Source organism: Somniosus microcephalus, chromosome 1, assembly GCF_052327205.1.
Source record: "Somniosus microcephalus isolate GS21.2 chromosome 1, FLI_Smic_1.0, whole genome shotgun sequence".
Taxonomy (NCBI): domain Eukaryota; kingdom Metazoa; phylum Chordata; class Chondrichthyes; order Squaliformes; family Somniosidae; genus Somniosus; species Somniosus microcephalus.
The window spans coordinates 356,872,348-356,887,856 of NC_140987.1; the positions used below are offsets into that span (position 1 = coordinate 356,872,348).

The 15,509-nt window shown below is 43.1% G+C and overlaps 1 protein-coding gene across 1 annotated transcript in view; it reads right to left on the bottom strand.

Moving 5' to 3' along the window:
- Positions 1-14,871, bottom strand: part of LOC147124988 (interleukin-13 receptor subunit alpha-2-like) — a 29,875-nt gene extending 15,004 nt beyond the window's left edge. Inside the window, exons 1-3 of the mRNA XM_085995691.1 lie at positions 14,748-14,871; positions 14,476-14,627; positions 7,376-7,529 (exon numbers count right to left, since the gene is read on the bottom strand). Coding sequence (XP_085851817.1) covers positions 7,376-7,529; positions 14,476-14,627; positions 14,748-14,826 — 385 coding nt within the window. The 5' untranslated portion in view covers positions 14,827-14,871. The remainder of the gene's footprint in view (positions 1-7,375; positions 7,530-14,475; positions 14,628-14,747) is intronic.
- Between the last annotated feature and the right edge of the window lie 638 nt (positions 14,872-15,509).

A 15,509-nucleotide genomic window follows, 5' to 3' on the forward strand; every position in this document is an offset into this window, starting at 1 on the left:
CGCCTCCACCCTCTCCAAATTCATCTTGTCCACAAGACCAATGATGTCTTGACCCCTTCCCTACTCAACTCCTCTTCCTGGCTATGTTGATATCGTTAAAAGTTCCTTCTTCTTAATCACCAACTCTTTCCCCTTCAAAACTGTTGTTACCATCCCTTTTCTCAAAACTCCCACCCCAACCCTTCCGATCTCACCAATTGCCAGCGCCTCTCCAATCTCCCATCTCCCTTTTCTCTCTAAAGTCCTCAAATGCATCATCACCTCCCAGCCCCATGCCAACCTTCCCCAAAACTTCCTCTTTTAACTTCCAGTCTGGCTTCCATCCTTCTCCAAACACTGAACTGCCCCTAACCAAAGATACATTCAACATTCTTGAGATTGTGATCATGATACATTATCCCACCTCATCATCTCTACAGCATTCGACATGGGTAGCCAATTCATTGTCCTCCAACACCTTTGTCTCTTGGCTCCATGGAACTACCCTCACATGGTTCCAGTTCTACCTATGCAAAAACATGGCTATTACATCTCCAGCATCAGCTATTCTTCTCTCCTTTGCACCAAACCTTTAAAGTCCCCTAAGGATCTAACCTCGACCCTTCATCTTCCTCAATTACAAGGCTGTCTCTCAGTGATACCATAGACACAGGGTCAGCTTTCACCTGTTCGTTGATGACACCAAGCTCCATCACCTCTCTCAGCCCACAATTGTAACGTCAGACTGCTTATCCGATATCCAGTGTTGGATGAAGTCATAACTTCCTCCAGCTTCACATCGGGAAGACCAAAGCAATCTCTTGGCCCCCGTCACAAACTCTGCTCCCTTGTCATTGATTCCACCCCTCTCCCTGACCGCCATCAGCCCTATATTCCCCCCCCCCCCGACAAACATGACATTCTTCTGACTCCACCTTTTTGTGCAACCCCTCCCTTTGCCCCACCATTGCTATTCTGAGCTTTCAGCTGCCTGGGTCCTACTCTTTGAAATTCCCTCCTAACCTCTATGACTTGCCATCTTTGAAAAACGTCTTAAAACCCGCGGTGACAGCGGCGGACCTGCGAGGAATGCGGCGGCGGTGACTACAAGAGGCGGCGAGGACCAGGTAGGCCTCAGAGCGGCAGCGGACCTGCGAGGAACTCGGCAGCGGTGACTACAAGAAGCGGCAGAGACCAGGTAGGCTTACCAATCTCTGAGTGAGGGGGAGAAGTAAAAAGTAATCGAAGTGTGACGTCACCAGAAAGCAGGTAAGTGATTGGTTGGTGAGTATTTCTCTCTTTTTAAAGTTAAACTCTGTGGTCTATAGTTTAGAGGGTGTCTGTGGTGTAGCGTGGACTGCTGGTAAACCAGGGCCCTTAAGTATATCATTTAACTGCAGTGTAATTGGTGGGATTGATTTGATTTAATTTAATTGCAATTAATTAAAGGGTAAGTCATGGCAGGAGAGCTCGGCCCCATGGTATGCTCCTCCTGCACTATGTGGGAACTCAGGGACACTTCCTGTGTCCCTGACAACCATGTGTGCAGGAAGTGTGTCCAGCTGCAGCTACTGGTAGACCGCATTGCGGCGCTGGAGCTGCAATTGGATACATACTGGACCATTCATGATGCTGAGGATATCGTGGATATCACGTTTAAGCAGTTGGTCACAGGCAAAGGTTGCACAGGCAAAAAGGGAAGGGGTGACCAACAGACAGAGTAGTAGGCACAGGCAGGTAGTGCAGGAGTTCCCTGTGGACATCCCCCTCTCAAACAGATATACCACTTTGAAAACTGTTGAGGGGGATGGCTTATCAGAGGAAGGCAGCAGCAGCCAACTTCCTGGCACCAGGGGTGGCTCTGCTGCACAGGACGGGAGGAAAAAGAGGGGTAGAGCTATAGTAACAGGGGATTCTATTGTAAGGGGAATAGATAGGCATTTATGCAGCCGCAAACGAGACTCCAGGATGGTGTGTTGCCTCCCTGGTGCAAGGGTCAAGGATGTCACAGAGCGGCTGCAGAACATCTTGGAAGGGGATGGTAAACAGCCAGTTGTCATGGTGGATATAGGTACCAACGATATAGGTAAAAAATGGGATGAGGTTCTAAGAGCTGAATATAGGGAGTTAGGAGGTAAATTTAAAAAAAGGACCTCAAAGGTAGTAATCTCAGGATTGCTACCAGTGCCACATGCTAGTCAGAGTAGAAATAGAACGATATTTCAGATGATTACGTGGCTAGAGGAATGGTGCAAGGGGGAGGGATTCAAATTCCTGGGACATTGGAACCGGTTCTGGGGGAGGTGGGACCAGTACAAACCGGACAGTTTGCACCTGGGCAGGGCCGGGACCGATGTCCTAGGGGGAGTGTTTGCTAGTGCTCTGGGGGAGGGTTTAAACTAAAATGGCAGGGGGTTGGGAACCTGAGCAGGGAGACAGAGGAAAGGGAAACAAGGATAAAAGCAAAAGATAGGAAGGAGAAAAACAAAAGTGGCAGTCAGAGAAATCAACGGTTTAAATGAAACATGGCCACAGTAAATAATAATTCTGATAGGTCTAAGAGCGTTAAAAAAACAAGCCTGAAGGCTTTGTGTCTTAATGCGAGGAGCATTCGTAATAAGGTGGATTAATTAGCTGTGCAAATAGAGGTAAACGAATATGATTTGATTGGGATTACGGAAACATGGCTCCAGGGTGGCCAAGGCTGGGAACTCAACATCTAGGGGTATTCAATATTCAGGAAAGATAGGCAAAAAGGAAAGGGAGGTGGGGTAGCATTGCTGGTTAAAGAGGGGATTAACACAATTGTAAGGAAGGATATTAGCTCTGATGATGTGGAATCTGTATGGGTAGAACTGAGAAATACCAAGGGGCAGAAAACATTAGTGGGAGTGGTATATAGACCTCCAAACAGTAATGCGGAGGTTGGGGATGGCATTAAAAGGGAAATTAGAGAAGCGTGCAATAACGGCACAGCAGTCATCATGGGTGACTTTAATCTACATATAGATTGGGCTAACCAAATTAGTAACAATACTGTGGAGGAGGAATTCCTGGAGAGTTTACGGGATGGTTTCCTGGACCAATATGTCGAGGAACCAAACAGAGACCAGGCCATCTTAGACTGGGTATTATGTAATGAGAAAGGATTAATTAGCAATCTTGTTGTACGAGGCCCCTTGGGTCGGAGCAATCATAATATGATAGAATTCTTCATTAAGATGCAGAGTGAAGTAGTTGACTCAGAGACTAGGGTGCTGAATTTAAATAAAGGAAACTACGACGGTATGAAGCACGAGTTGGGTAGGATTGATTGGGGAATGTCACTCAAAGGGTTGACAGTGGATAGGCAATGGCAAACATTCAAAGACCGCATGGAAGAACTACAGAATTTGTTCATCCCAGTTTGGCATAAAAATAAAACACAACAGGTGATTCAACCGTGGCTAACAAGGGAAATTAGGGATAGCATAAGATCCACGGAGAGGACATATAAATTGGCCAGAAAAAGCAGTAAACCTGAGGATTGGGAGCAGTTTAGGATTCAACAAAGGAGGGCAAAGGGTTAATTAAGAAAGGGAAAATAGAATATGAGAGTAAGCTTGCGGGAACATAAAAACTGACTGTAAAAGCTTTTATAGATATGTGAAGAGAAAAAGATTGGTGAAGTCAAGCATAGGTCCCTTGCAGTCAGAATCAGGGGAATTTATAATGGGGAACAAAGAAATGGCAGACCAATTAAATACATATTTTGGTTCTGTCTTCACAACGGAGGACACAAATAACCTCCCAGAGACGTCGGGGATCATAGGGTCTGTTGGAAGGGAGGAATTGAAAGAAATCAGTATTTGTAGGGAAATGGTGTTAGGGAAATTTACGGGATTGAAGGCCGATAAATCCCCAGGGCCTGATAATCTACATCCTAGGGTACTTAAGGAAGTGGCCCTAGAAATAGTAGATGCATTGCTGATCATCTTCCAACATTCAATGGAATCTGGAACAGTACCCATGGATTGGAGGGTAGCTAATGTTACCCCACTATTCAAAAAAGGTGGTAGAGAGAAAACGGGGAATTACAGACCGTTAAGCCTGACATTGGTAGTGGAGAAAATGCTAGAGTCCATTATAAAAGATGTAATAGCAGAGCACTTGGAAAACAGTGACAGGATCGGACAAAGTCAACATGGATTTACAAAAGGTAAATCGTGCTTGACTAATCTACTGGAATTTTTTGAGGATGTAACTGGTAAAATAGATAAGGGAGAACCCAAGGATGTGGTGTATTTGGACTTTCAAAAGGCTTTCGATAAGGTCCCTCATAAGAGATTAGCGTGTAAAGCTAAGACACATGGGATTGGGGGCAAGGTATTGACTTGGATAGAGAACTGGTTGGCAGACAGAAAGCAAAGAGTTGGAATAAACGGGTCTTTTTCCAAGTGGCAGGCAGTGACTAGTGCAGTACCGCAGGGATCAGTCCTTGGACCCCAGCTATTCACAATATATATTAATGATCTAGACAATGGAACTAGATGCAATATCTCCAAGTTTGCAGACGACACAAAGCTGGGTGGGCATGTGTGCTGTGAGGAGGATGCTGAGAAACTACAGGATGATTTGGACAGGTTGGGTGATTGGGCAGAAGCATGGCAGATGCAATATAACATGGATAAATGCAAGGTTATCCACTTTGGTGTCAAAAACAGGAAGGCAGATTATTATCTGAATGGCAATAGATTGGGAGAAGGGGAAGTGCAACGAGACCTGAGTGTCCTTGTGCACCAGTCGCTGAAGGTAAGCATGCAGGTGCAGCAGGCGGTTAAGAGGGCAAATGGTATGTTGGCCTTCGTAGCGAGAGGGTTTGAGTACAGGAACAAGGGTGTCTTGCTGCAGTTGTACAGGGCTTTGGTGAGACCACATCTTGAGTATTGTGTGCAGTTTTGGTCACCTTATCTGAGGAAGGATGTTCTTGCCATGGAAGGAGTTCAGCGAAGATTCACCAGGCTGATACCTGGGATGGCAGGAATGACGTATGAGGAGAGATTGGGTCGATTGGGCTTATACTCGCTGGAGTTCAGAAGAATGAGAGGGGATCTCATTGAAACGTATAAAATTCTGACAGGACTGGACAGACTAGATGCAGGAAGGATGTTCCCGATGGTCGGGGAGTCCAGAACCAGGGGTCACAGTCTAAGGATAAGGGGTAAGCCATTTAGGACAGAAGTGAGGAGGAATTTCTTCACCCAGAGAGTGGTGAACCTGTGGAATTCTCTACCGCAGAAGGCAGTAGAGGCCAATCCATTAAATATATTCAAGAAGGAGTTGGATATATTTCTTAAGGCTAAAGGGATCAAGGGATATGGGGAGAAAGCAGGGACAGGGTACTGAGTTTGCATGATCAGCCATGATCGCATTGAATGGCGGAGCAGGCTCGAGGGGCCGAATGGCCTACTCCTGCTCCTATCTTCCATGTTTCTATGGTTCTATGTTTCTTTCCTTTAGCGAGAGATAACCTGGACCTTTAGGCCCAATTAAGCATCTTATAGAATTCGGCTATCTCTAACTTTATTTAAAGGTGAACGTCTGGGGAATACGCCTGATCTGGGGTAGCCCGAAAAGGGCTAGGACTAGTAATTATCCCTTCACCTGCAATATCATGTCATTCCACCCTCTGCGTACCAGTTGCAACTCATTTGCAAATTTGTTCTCGAAAGCTTTCAAAACACAAAAAGGTAAGGGAGTTACATGTGTCAGTATTTGAGCGTTTGACAAGCCATTTTCAAAAAGAGTTCTTTAGCATGACAGCTCAACATTTCTGCTGAGCATAAGCTTGATCTCAAAGCAGTTTTACAGAACTGTTACAAAGCCAGATGTGCTGTTTAATGTCATTTATATTCTGCCTTTTTCAACCAGGGTCTGGCAGTTATAATTTAAACAAGCAATCATTATTTTTCATCCACTGTTGATGTCTTTATTGCTGTCTCTAATTTATAAAGAGCCAAAAGGTCATATTTTATGCTTCATAAGTTGCAGGACTGTGGAAATATTTATACATAAGTGTGTAAAATATTTTAGCAAATTTTACATGTTTCTATGTATCTCTTTGACCAAGCAATTCTTCCGAACTGGCTGGGGCATCAGCTTTCCTTGGGCTTATCGGTGATGTGCCTAGGGTCATTTTTAACGTTAAAGTGCTATATAAATGCAAGTTGTATGTAACAAAGCTAGATTTTAACCATAAGATGAGAGTACGGATAACTGGGACAGGTAATTCAAACTCACATCAATGAGTTATAAGTAGAGAAAGTAGAAGTGCTGGGCTGGAACCGAGGTTTAAAGGAGAATTACAAAGCTTTAAACCTAGCATAACCAGCCAAGGTTTAAAACTTTGTGGCATTTTAGTTGGTGCATCTCTATAGACTCATTTGGTGCCACATTCACATCAATGATCACAAATGTTACACTAACATTCGAATAAAGACCTCAGACACACCACACTTGTCCCTGTTCTATCTGGAGTGTCTGGCAGTGAATGCTGCATTAGTTTCAGTCTAACATCAGGAGTTGACAATGCTGCACAGATGCAGAAACCACTGTGTGCTACATCATTTCAATGACACAACACATATTAGCACAACTTTTCTCCTATTCCATTTACTCACCAGTGCATCTCCAACTTCTGCGGTGTTCGTCTTTCCTTGACCTAGTCGTACTGATTGACCACACTCAATGCTCCAATCTCTGTCTATAATTGGAACCACCATGACCAATAATTGCACAAGAATGACACTAATCATGGGAATATGTTTATATGTTTACATCAGTTTGTGGTGATCCTTTCTCTTCTGGAAGGAGTCAGAGTGTCTGGGCAGTTTAAGCAGCCATCTTCAAAATCTATCCATCAGAGGAGGTGGCTTGTGCCAGTTAGTAGATACTGAGGAATATAAATTGACCTATATACAGATGCTAGATCTATGTTAGTCCATAATATTTACCAGTTTGGTTAGAACAGACTCCTGAATGAATACATTCAAAGTACAGCAGGTCATCTATCTTGGCGGAATGCAAAAGCAGTTGGGGTTCATAATTTGAAAAAAAAATATTCTTGGGACATGGGTGTCACTGGCAAGGGCAGAATTTATTGCCCATCCCTCGTTGACCTTGAGAAGGTGGTGGTGAGCCACCTTCTTGAACCGCTGCAGTCCATACGATGAAGGTATTTGTTTATTTCACTTATTTATTAAGGAGATTGGAAAAACTGATATATCCAGTATTTCCTGTTATTTATCTATAAATATAATTACATATTTTATAACTAATAAATATCATTAGCATTTATCACTTCACAAAGCAACAGGCGAGAATTGAAACATGATTTCTTGTAGATGCAGCAGTTTACCTTCCATGGGTGGCCAGTATACTATTTCAACCCAATTACTGTGCAGCTCAGTCCCATTTATACATTGTTCTTTTACTAATGTCTGGATTTTCACATTTATTCCCTTGTTGAGGTTAAATCCATCAGTGCACTCCAGTTGCCTAGTGATTACACGCTGTCAAAAGAAACAAATCTATCACAGTTTAAAAGAAAAAAATATTCCCCATTCAACCCTTCTCAAGAATGGTAGAAGACATTTGAATTTACTGTTCCCATAAATGCAGTTCGTTGTTTAAACCAGAATGGCTGTGAGATTATCTCTTGGGGGAGGAAGGATCCAAAACAAATGGAGGATTTTTTTCATTTTTCAAGATGAAGAACATCAGTGATAGGGAATGAAAGATTTTCTTTTCCAATTTGGTCACCCAATGTCACTACCAAACACTCCTATGTGAGGTATGACACAGTCAGCTTCCTTTACCCTGTTCTAACTAGCCTAACTAGTTCCTTAGCTCCAACCTCAGAAGAGAACCCTTTATTGCACTAATGTGAATATCTAAACTTCACACATTAGCCATCCTTTGAGATGAGTTGCCAATTAGTTATCTCCCTCTGAACTTGCAGCACTCCATTCTCCAAGATCCAATCCTAACCTTGTCATTAAACCTGCTGACAAGGGTGCCGGTATTGTTGTTTGGCGAACCAACCTCTACCTTGCGGAGGTTGAACACCAACTCCCTGACACCTCCTCCTACCGCCCCCTGGACCATGACCCCAATCACCAAACATCAATCCATCGTTTCCAAGACTGTCACTCACCTCATCTCCACTGGAGATCTTCCCTCCACAGCTTCCAACCTCATAGTCCCCCAACCTCGCACATCCTGCTTCTACCTCCTTCCCAAGATCCACCAACAGGACTGCCCTGGTAGACCCATTGTTTCAGCCTGTTCTTGCCCCACGGAACTGATTTCTTCCTATCTCGACTCTATTTTTTTCTCTCCTTATCCAATCTCTCCCTACCTACACCCGCAACTCTTACAATGCCCTCTGCCACTTTAACAGTTTCCAGTTTCCTGGCCCTAACCTTCTCCTTTTCACCATGGACATCCAATCCCTCTACACTTCAATCCCCCACCAGGACAGCCTGATTGCTCTCCGCTTCTTCCTTGAACAGAGGCCCAACTGTCCTCATCCACCACCAACCTCCTCCGCCTGGCTGAACTTGTTCTCACATTGAACAACTTCTCCTTTGACTCCACTCACGTCCTCCATCTAAAAGGTGTTGCTATGGGAATCCATTTGTGTCCTAGCTATGCCTGCCTTTTTGTGGAATATGTGGAACATTCTTTGTTCCAGTCCTACTCAGGTCCCCTCCCTCACCTCTTTTTCCAGTACATTGATGAATGTATCGGTGCCATTTCCTGCTCTCGCCACAAACTGGAAAATTTCATCAGCTTTGTGTCCAATTTCCACTCTTACCTCACCTGCACATGGTCCCTCTCCGACTTTTCCCTTCATTGACTTTTCTGTCTCCATCTCTGGGGATAGGCTATCGACAAACATCCACTATAAGCCCACTGACTCCCACAGCTACCTGGACTACACTTCTTCCCACCCCGCTTCCTGTAAGGAGTCTATTCCATTCTCCCAGTTTCTCCATCTCTGCCACATCTGTTCCGAAGATGCCCCCTTTCATACCAGTGCTTCCGATATGTCTTCCTTTTTCTTCAACCGAGGATTCCCCTCCACCATGTTTGACAGGGCCCTCTACCATGTCCGATCTATTTCCTGCACTTCTTCTCTCAGCCCTTCCCCTCCCTCCCAGAACCACGATAGGGTTCCCCTTGTCCTCACCTTCCACCCCACCAGTCTTCACATTCAACGGATCATCCTTCATCATTTCTGCCACCTCCAGCGTGATCCCACCACCAAACACACCTTCTCCTCCCATCCCCTTTCAGCATTCCGAAAGGACCATTTCCTCTGTGACACCCTGGTCCACTCCTCTATCACTCCCATCATCCACTCCCCTTCCCACAACACCTTCCCGTGCAAGCGCAGGAGAAGCAACACCTGCGCTTTTACCTCTTCCCTTCCCACCATCCAGAATCCCAAACACTCCTTCCAGGTGTAACAGTGATTTACTTGTACTTCTTGCAATTTAGTATACTGTACTCACTGCTCATGATGCGGTCTCCTCTACATTGAGGAGACCAAATGCAGCTTGGGTGACTGCTTTGCAGAACACCTGCATTCAATCCATAAGCATAACCCCGAGCTTCTGGTCGTCTGTCATTTTAATTCTCCGCCCCACTTCCACTCTGACCTCTCTGTCCTTGGCCTTCTACACTGTTCCAATGAAGCTCAACATAAGCTCAAGGAACAGCACCTCATCTTTCTATTAGGCACTTTACAGCCTTCCAGACTCAACATTGAGTTCAACAATTTCATAACCTTTGCCTCTATTTTTTCAGACAGCAGCTGTTGATAATGATTCTGATATTTCCATTTTCACCTCCTCTAGTCCCATCTTTTTGTTTCTTTACTTGTCCCATCACCATCTCCTTTTGCCTTGCACCATCATCCCTTTTGTCATTTAATCTCTCCTGCCTTACACCCTATCACCGACCTTTCCTTTTGTTCTTTCCTCCCCTCCCCCTTTCTCTGCCTCTGTACTTGCTTAAAACCTGTTTCTTCTCTAACTTTTTCCTATTCTGACAAAAGGTCATCGACCTGAAACGTTAATTCTCTTTCTCTCTCCATAGACGCTGCCTGACCTGCTGAGTAGTTCCAGCATTTTCTGTTGTTATTTCAGACTTCCAGCATCTGCAGTATTTTGCTTTTGTATTAGTGTCAGTTTTGTACTATGGGCTCATGCGCACTAGAATATGGGTTGACAGTACTCGCATTCATTTCACACAGGACATTACAGCAGACAGAAAGAGAAGGTTTTCATTCCATCATCACTTGGCCAGTGCTGGGACTAGAATCCTGGTGAATCGAATAACTAGGGCTGTAGAGAGGACTTTAAACTAATTAGTGGGGGGGAGGTTTCAAGAGAGCGAAAAATAAAAATGTCAGCAGAGAAGGCAATAGAGCAAAGTAGCAGTGGGGAAATTAAAAACCAGAGCGTGTCAGGAAGGGACAGAATATATAAAGATAAAGGTAAAGTAGTAAAGGGGGTAAAAGCAGGAATAAATTGTCACAAAACATATTTAAAAGTTCTTTATCTGAATGCACGCAGCATTTGTAAAAAAAAATAGACGAGTTGACGGTACAAATAACTACACATGGGTATGATCTGGTGGCCATTAGAGAAACATGGCTGCGAGGTGACCATGACTGGGAACTAAACATCCAGGTGTATTTGACTATTAGGAAGGACAGACAGGAAGGAAAGGGAGGTGGGGTGGCTATGTTAATAAAGGATGGAATCACTGCAATAGTGAGAAATGATATTGGGTCAAAGGATCAGGATAGTGAAACAGTTTGGGTGGAGATAAGGAATAATAAGGGGAAAAAGTCACTAGTGGGCGTAGTCTATAGGCCTCCTAACAGTTGCAACTCTATTGGTTGGAGTATAAATCAGGAAATAATTGGGGCTTGTAATAAGGGAACAGCTATAATCATGGGAGATTTTACCTTTCATATTGACTGGACAAATCAAATTGGGCAGGGCAGCCTTGAGGAAGAGTTCATAGAGTGCATTAGGGATGGGTTCCTTGAGCAGTATGTTACTGAACCAACCAGGGGGCAGGCAATCTTAGATCTGGTCCTGTGTAATGAGACAGGATTAATAAAAAATGTTCTAGTAAAGGATCCCCTTGGTATGAGTGACCATAACATGGTTGAATTCCAAATTCAGTTGGAGGGTGAGAGAGTTGGATCTCAAACCAGCGTACTAAGCTTAAATAAAGGAGACTATGAAGGTATGAGAGCAGAGTTGACTAAAGTGGACTGGGGAAATAGATTACGGTGTAAGACGGTACAGGAGCAGTGGTGTACATTCAAGGAGATATTTCACAACTTTCAAGAAAAACATATTCCACTGAGGAACAAGGGGCATAAAAGAAAAGACAGCCATCCGTGGCTAAGTAAAGTAATAAAGGATAGTATCCGACTGAAAACAAGGACATATAAAGTAGCCAAAACTAGTGGGAGGATAGAAGATTGGGAAGCATTTAAAAGCCAGCAAAGAATAACTAAAAGATTAATTAAGAAAGGGAAGATAGATTATGAAAGTAAACTAGCAAAAAATATAAAAACAGATAGCAAGAGTTTCTACAGTTATATAAAAAGAAAAAGGGTGGCTAAAGTGAATGTTGGTCCCTTAGAGGACGAGACCAGGAAATTAGTAGTGGGGAACATGGAGATGGCAAATACGCTGAACAAATATTTTGTATCAGTCTTTACAGTAGAGGACACTAAAAATATCCCAACACTGGACAAACAGGGGGCTATAGGGGGGAGGAGCTAAACACGATTAAAATCACTAAGGAGATGGTGCTCGGTAAGATAATGGGACTTAAGGCAGATAAATCCCCTGGACCTGATGGCTTACATCCTAGGGTCTTGAGAGAAGTAGCGGTAGGGATTGCGAATGCATTGGTGGTAATTTTCCAAAACTCCCTGGATTCAGGAAAGGTCCCAGCAGATTGGAAAACTGCTAATGTAACGCCCTTATTTAAAAAGGGAGGTAGACAAAAGGCTGGAAACTATAGACCAGTTAGCCTAACATCTGTGGTTGGTAAAATGTTGGAGTCCATTATTAAGGAAGCAGTAACAGGACATTTGGATAAGCATAATTTAATTGGACAGATTCAGCATGGTTTTATGAAGGGGAAGTCATGTTTGACAAATTTGCTCGAATTCTTTGAGGACGTAACAAACAGGGTGAATAAAGGGGAACCAGTGGATGTGGTGTATTTGGACTTCCAAAAGGCATTTGACAAGGTGCCACACAAAAGATTACTGCACAAGATAAAAAATCACGGGATTGGGGGTAATATACTGGCATGGGTGGAAGATTGGCTATCTAACAGAAAACAGAGAGTTGGGATAAATGGTTCATTCTCGGGTTGGCAATCAGTAACTAGTGGTGTTCCGCAGGGGTCAGTGCTGGGACCCCAACACTTTACAATCTATATTAACGATTTGGAGGAGGGGACCAAGTGCAACGTATCCAAGTTTGCCGATGATACAAAGATGGGAGGGAAAGCAGTGAGTGAGGAGGACATAAATAACCTGCAAAAGGACACAGACAGGCTAAGTGAGTGGGCAGAAATTTGGCAGATGGAATATAATGTTGGAAAGTGTGAGGTTATGCACTTTGGCAGAAAAAATCAAAGAGCAAGTTATTATCTAAATGGAAAGAAACTGCAAAGTGCTACAGTACAAAGGGATCTGGGGGTCCTGGTGCATGAAACACAGAAGGTTATTATGCAGGTACAGCAGGTGATCAGGAAGGCCAATGGAATCTTGGCTTTTACTGCAAGGGGGATGGAGTATAAAAGCAGGGAAGTCTTGCTTCAGTTATACAGGGTACTGGTGAGGCCACACCTGGAATACTGCGTACAGTTTTGGTTTCCATATTTAAGAAAAGATATACTTGCTCTCGAGGCAGTTCAGAGAAGGTTCACTCGGTTGATTCCGGAGATGAGGGGGTTGACTTATGAGGAAAGGTTGAGTAGGTTGGGCCTCTACTCATTGGAATTCAGAAGAATGAGAGGCGATCTTATCGAAACACATAAGATTGTGAGGGGGCTTGATTGGGTGGATGCGGGGAGGATGTTTCCACTGATGGGTGAGACTAGAACTAGGGGGCATAATCTTAGAATAAGGGGCTGCCGTTTCAAAACTGAGATGAGGAGAAACTTCTTCACTCAGAGGGTAGTAAATCTATGGAATTTGCTACCTCAGAGAGCTGTGGAAGCTGCGACATTAAATAAATTTAAAACGGAGATAGACAGTTTCCTAGCTGATAAGGGAATTAAGGGTTATGGGGAGCGGGCAGGGATGTGGACGTGAGTCTAGGTTCGGATCAGCCATGATCCTATTGAATGGCGGAGCAGGCCCGAGGGGCCGTATGGCCTACTCCTGCTCCTACTTCTTATGTTCTTATGTTATGTTCTTATGTTGACTATTCACCCAGAAGTGAAAGTGCTGTGTGTTAACTCACTGCACCACCCTGTCTCGAAGTGATTTTAGAAAAGGATAGATAAATAAGTGACTTGTGCCAATCTTCCATATGTCCTAGTGGACTGTCACAAAATGGCCTGCAAAAAGAACTGTGAGCCCACTGTTGATTAGAGAAATCTGTAATGACAGCGAACGAGCCAATACAGAAGCAGGAAATCTTTTGTTATGGTGGGCAATGCAGAAGTAGAAACAAAAATGTACTTCAAATATACTTTAAACCAGTTAGGGACTGTTCTGTTTTGTTGTTCACAATTTTTCAGATATATTTCCTACCACGTCAAAATGATTTGATTTTTCAACTCATATACCTTTGCGAATCAAATGTTGCATGCAAGACACTCTGATATTGCTGAGGGCATTCCATTAATTTAAGGATGTCATCAATGGTCCAGTGAGATAAAAAAAAGGGACACTTAGCTTCCTATCCAAGTTATTATGTTGGTACTGAATGAACAGAATAATATTTGTCTGCAGGCTTTTCCAGGCATAAGTTTCATTAACCTCAGCTGGCCTTGGGAGAATAAGAAAAACTGATGAGGTAATTCCTGCCTACACTTCTCAAAGACGGTTCCTGATGGATCAACCAATTAGTGGCACTGATGTCCTCCATGGAGATATACCATCCTTATCAATGGTATCTATGATAACTCTTGCTGGGCTGGGCAATCATATCCTCCTAACTGTACAGGGTAGTGCAGATGTGAGAAAATTACCATAGAAGATTTCTTTTAAACAGTTAACACACAGCGGGAACTTCTGGCTGGTTGCCCCCATTTCTTTTTAAACTGCTCCTGATTTAGATCACTTTGGGTTTTTTTACACGGATCTAAGTTTACCTTCTTGTACATGGAAATAGTAACTGTATTCTAAAATTATATGTCTGGAAAAGTCACGCTTCATATTCAATGAGTTTCATTTACCTTGCAATTGGTTGAATCTACATTGCAATACCACAACATGTATCGGACCACACACAATTTCTTGCTGGTTAAACTGAGTGGAGCTTTCCAACGTATATGAAGTGGACCCAGATGGCCAGTGTCTGTGATCTGCAGGTCAGTAGGTGGATCAACTGAAACAAGATAACATCTTTTTAAAGAAAGGGGAATTCTGAATTAAAAGATTTTGAAAAGTTACATAATTAAAGAACACGTTTTAGTAATTGTACAGCATCCCATTCTTGTGGTCATACCTGATGTCAGCATCTCTGATCTAACACTTGGCCATAAAATTATAGCAAGAAGAAAAACAGCAGTACTGTTCAGATCCATGGTTCTCAGCTGGCTGATCAATGTTGTGCCCACAAGAACAACTCAATTACCTTGAACAAGAAAATATACATAAATCCATACATATACATATAGCCAGTTAACTATGCAGTATACCACAATTAGGTATGGCTAGATTGAACTATCCATTCCCAATGTCCACATTAGTTACACACTAACATGCTGCTATCTTTGTTTTTAGAGTAAAATATTAAAATATTACAAAAATAATATTTAGGATTGTTTATACAATTGTGCAATGTGAAATGGACATTATATAAATCTGCTTTTGCTCACGTTGAAGTGAAGGTCTTTATTGCACAAATCAAAGTGAATTTGCCCTGATAGTTTCAACTTTTCCTCTCCATTTTATACAATGCCAGTTTGAATTTTGCCTGTGTTCAGACTTGGGATATGCATCCATAATATCCAAATTTGCATCTATTTTGATTTGAAATACTTGGAAAGTGAGATAACCCACCAGCAAAAACATTACACCGGCCACCGCAAGCTTTACTGAACCTGCTAGTTCCTTTGTTCCAACTTTAGTTGTATGATGTATCTGCCAGTTCAAACACCTTCAGCTTGGTTCGGCGCTCTCTCCCTCCTGTCCTGTCCGATCCGTAGCAAAATCAAAATCTTCTGGGGATATTATGGATGCATATCCCAAGTCTGAACACTGACAA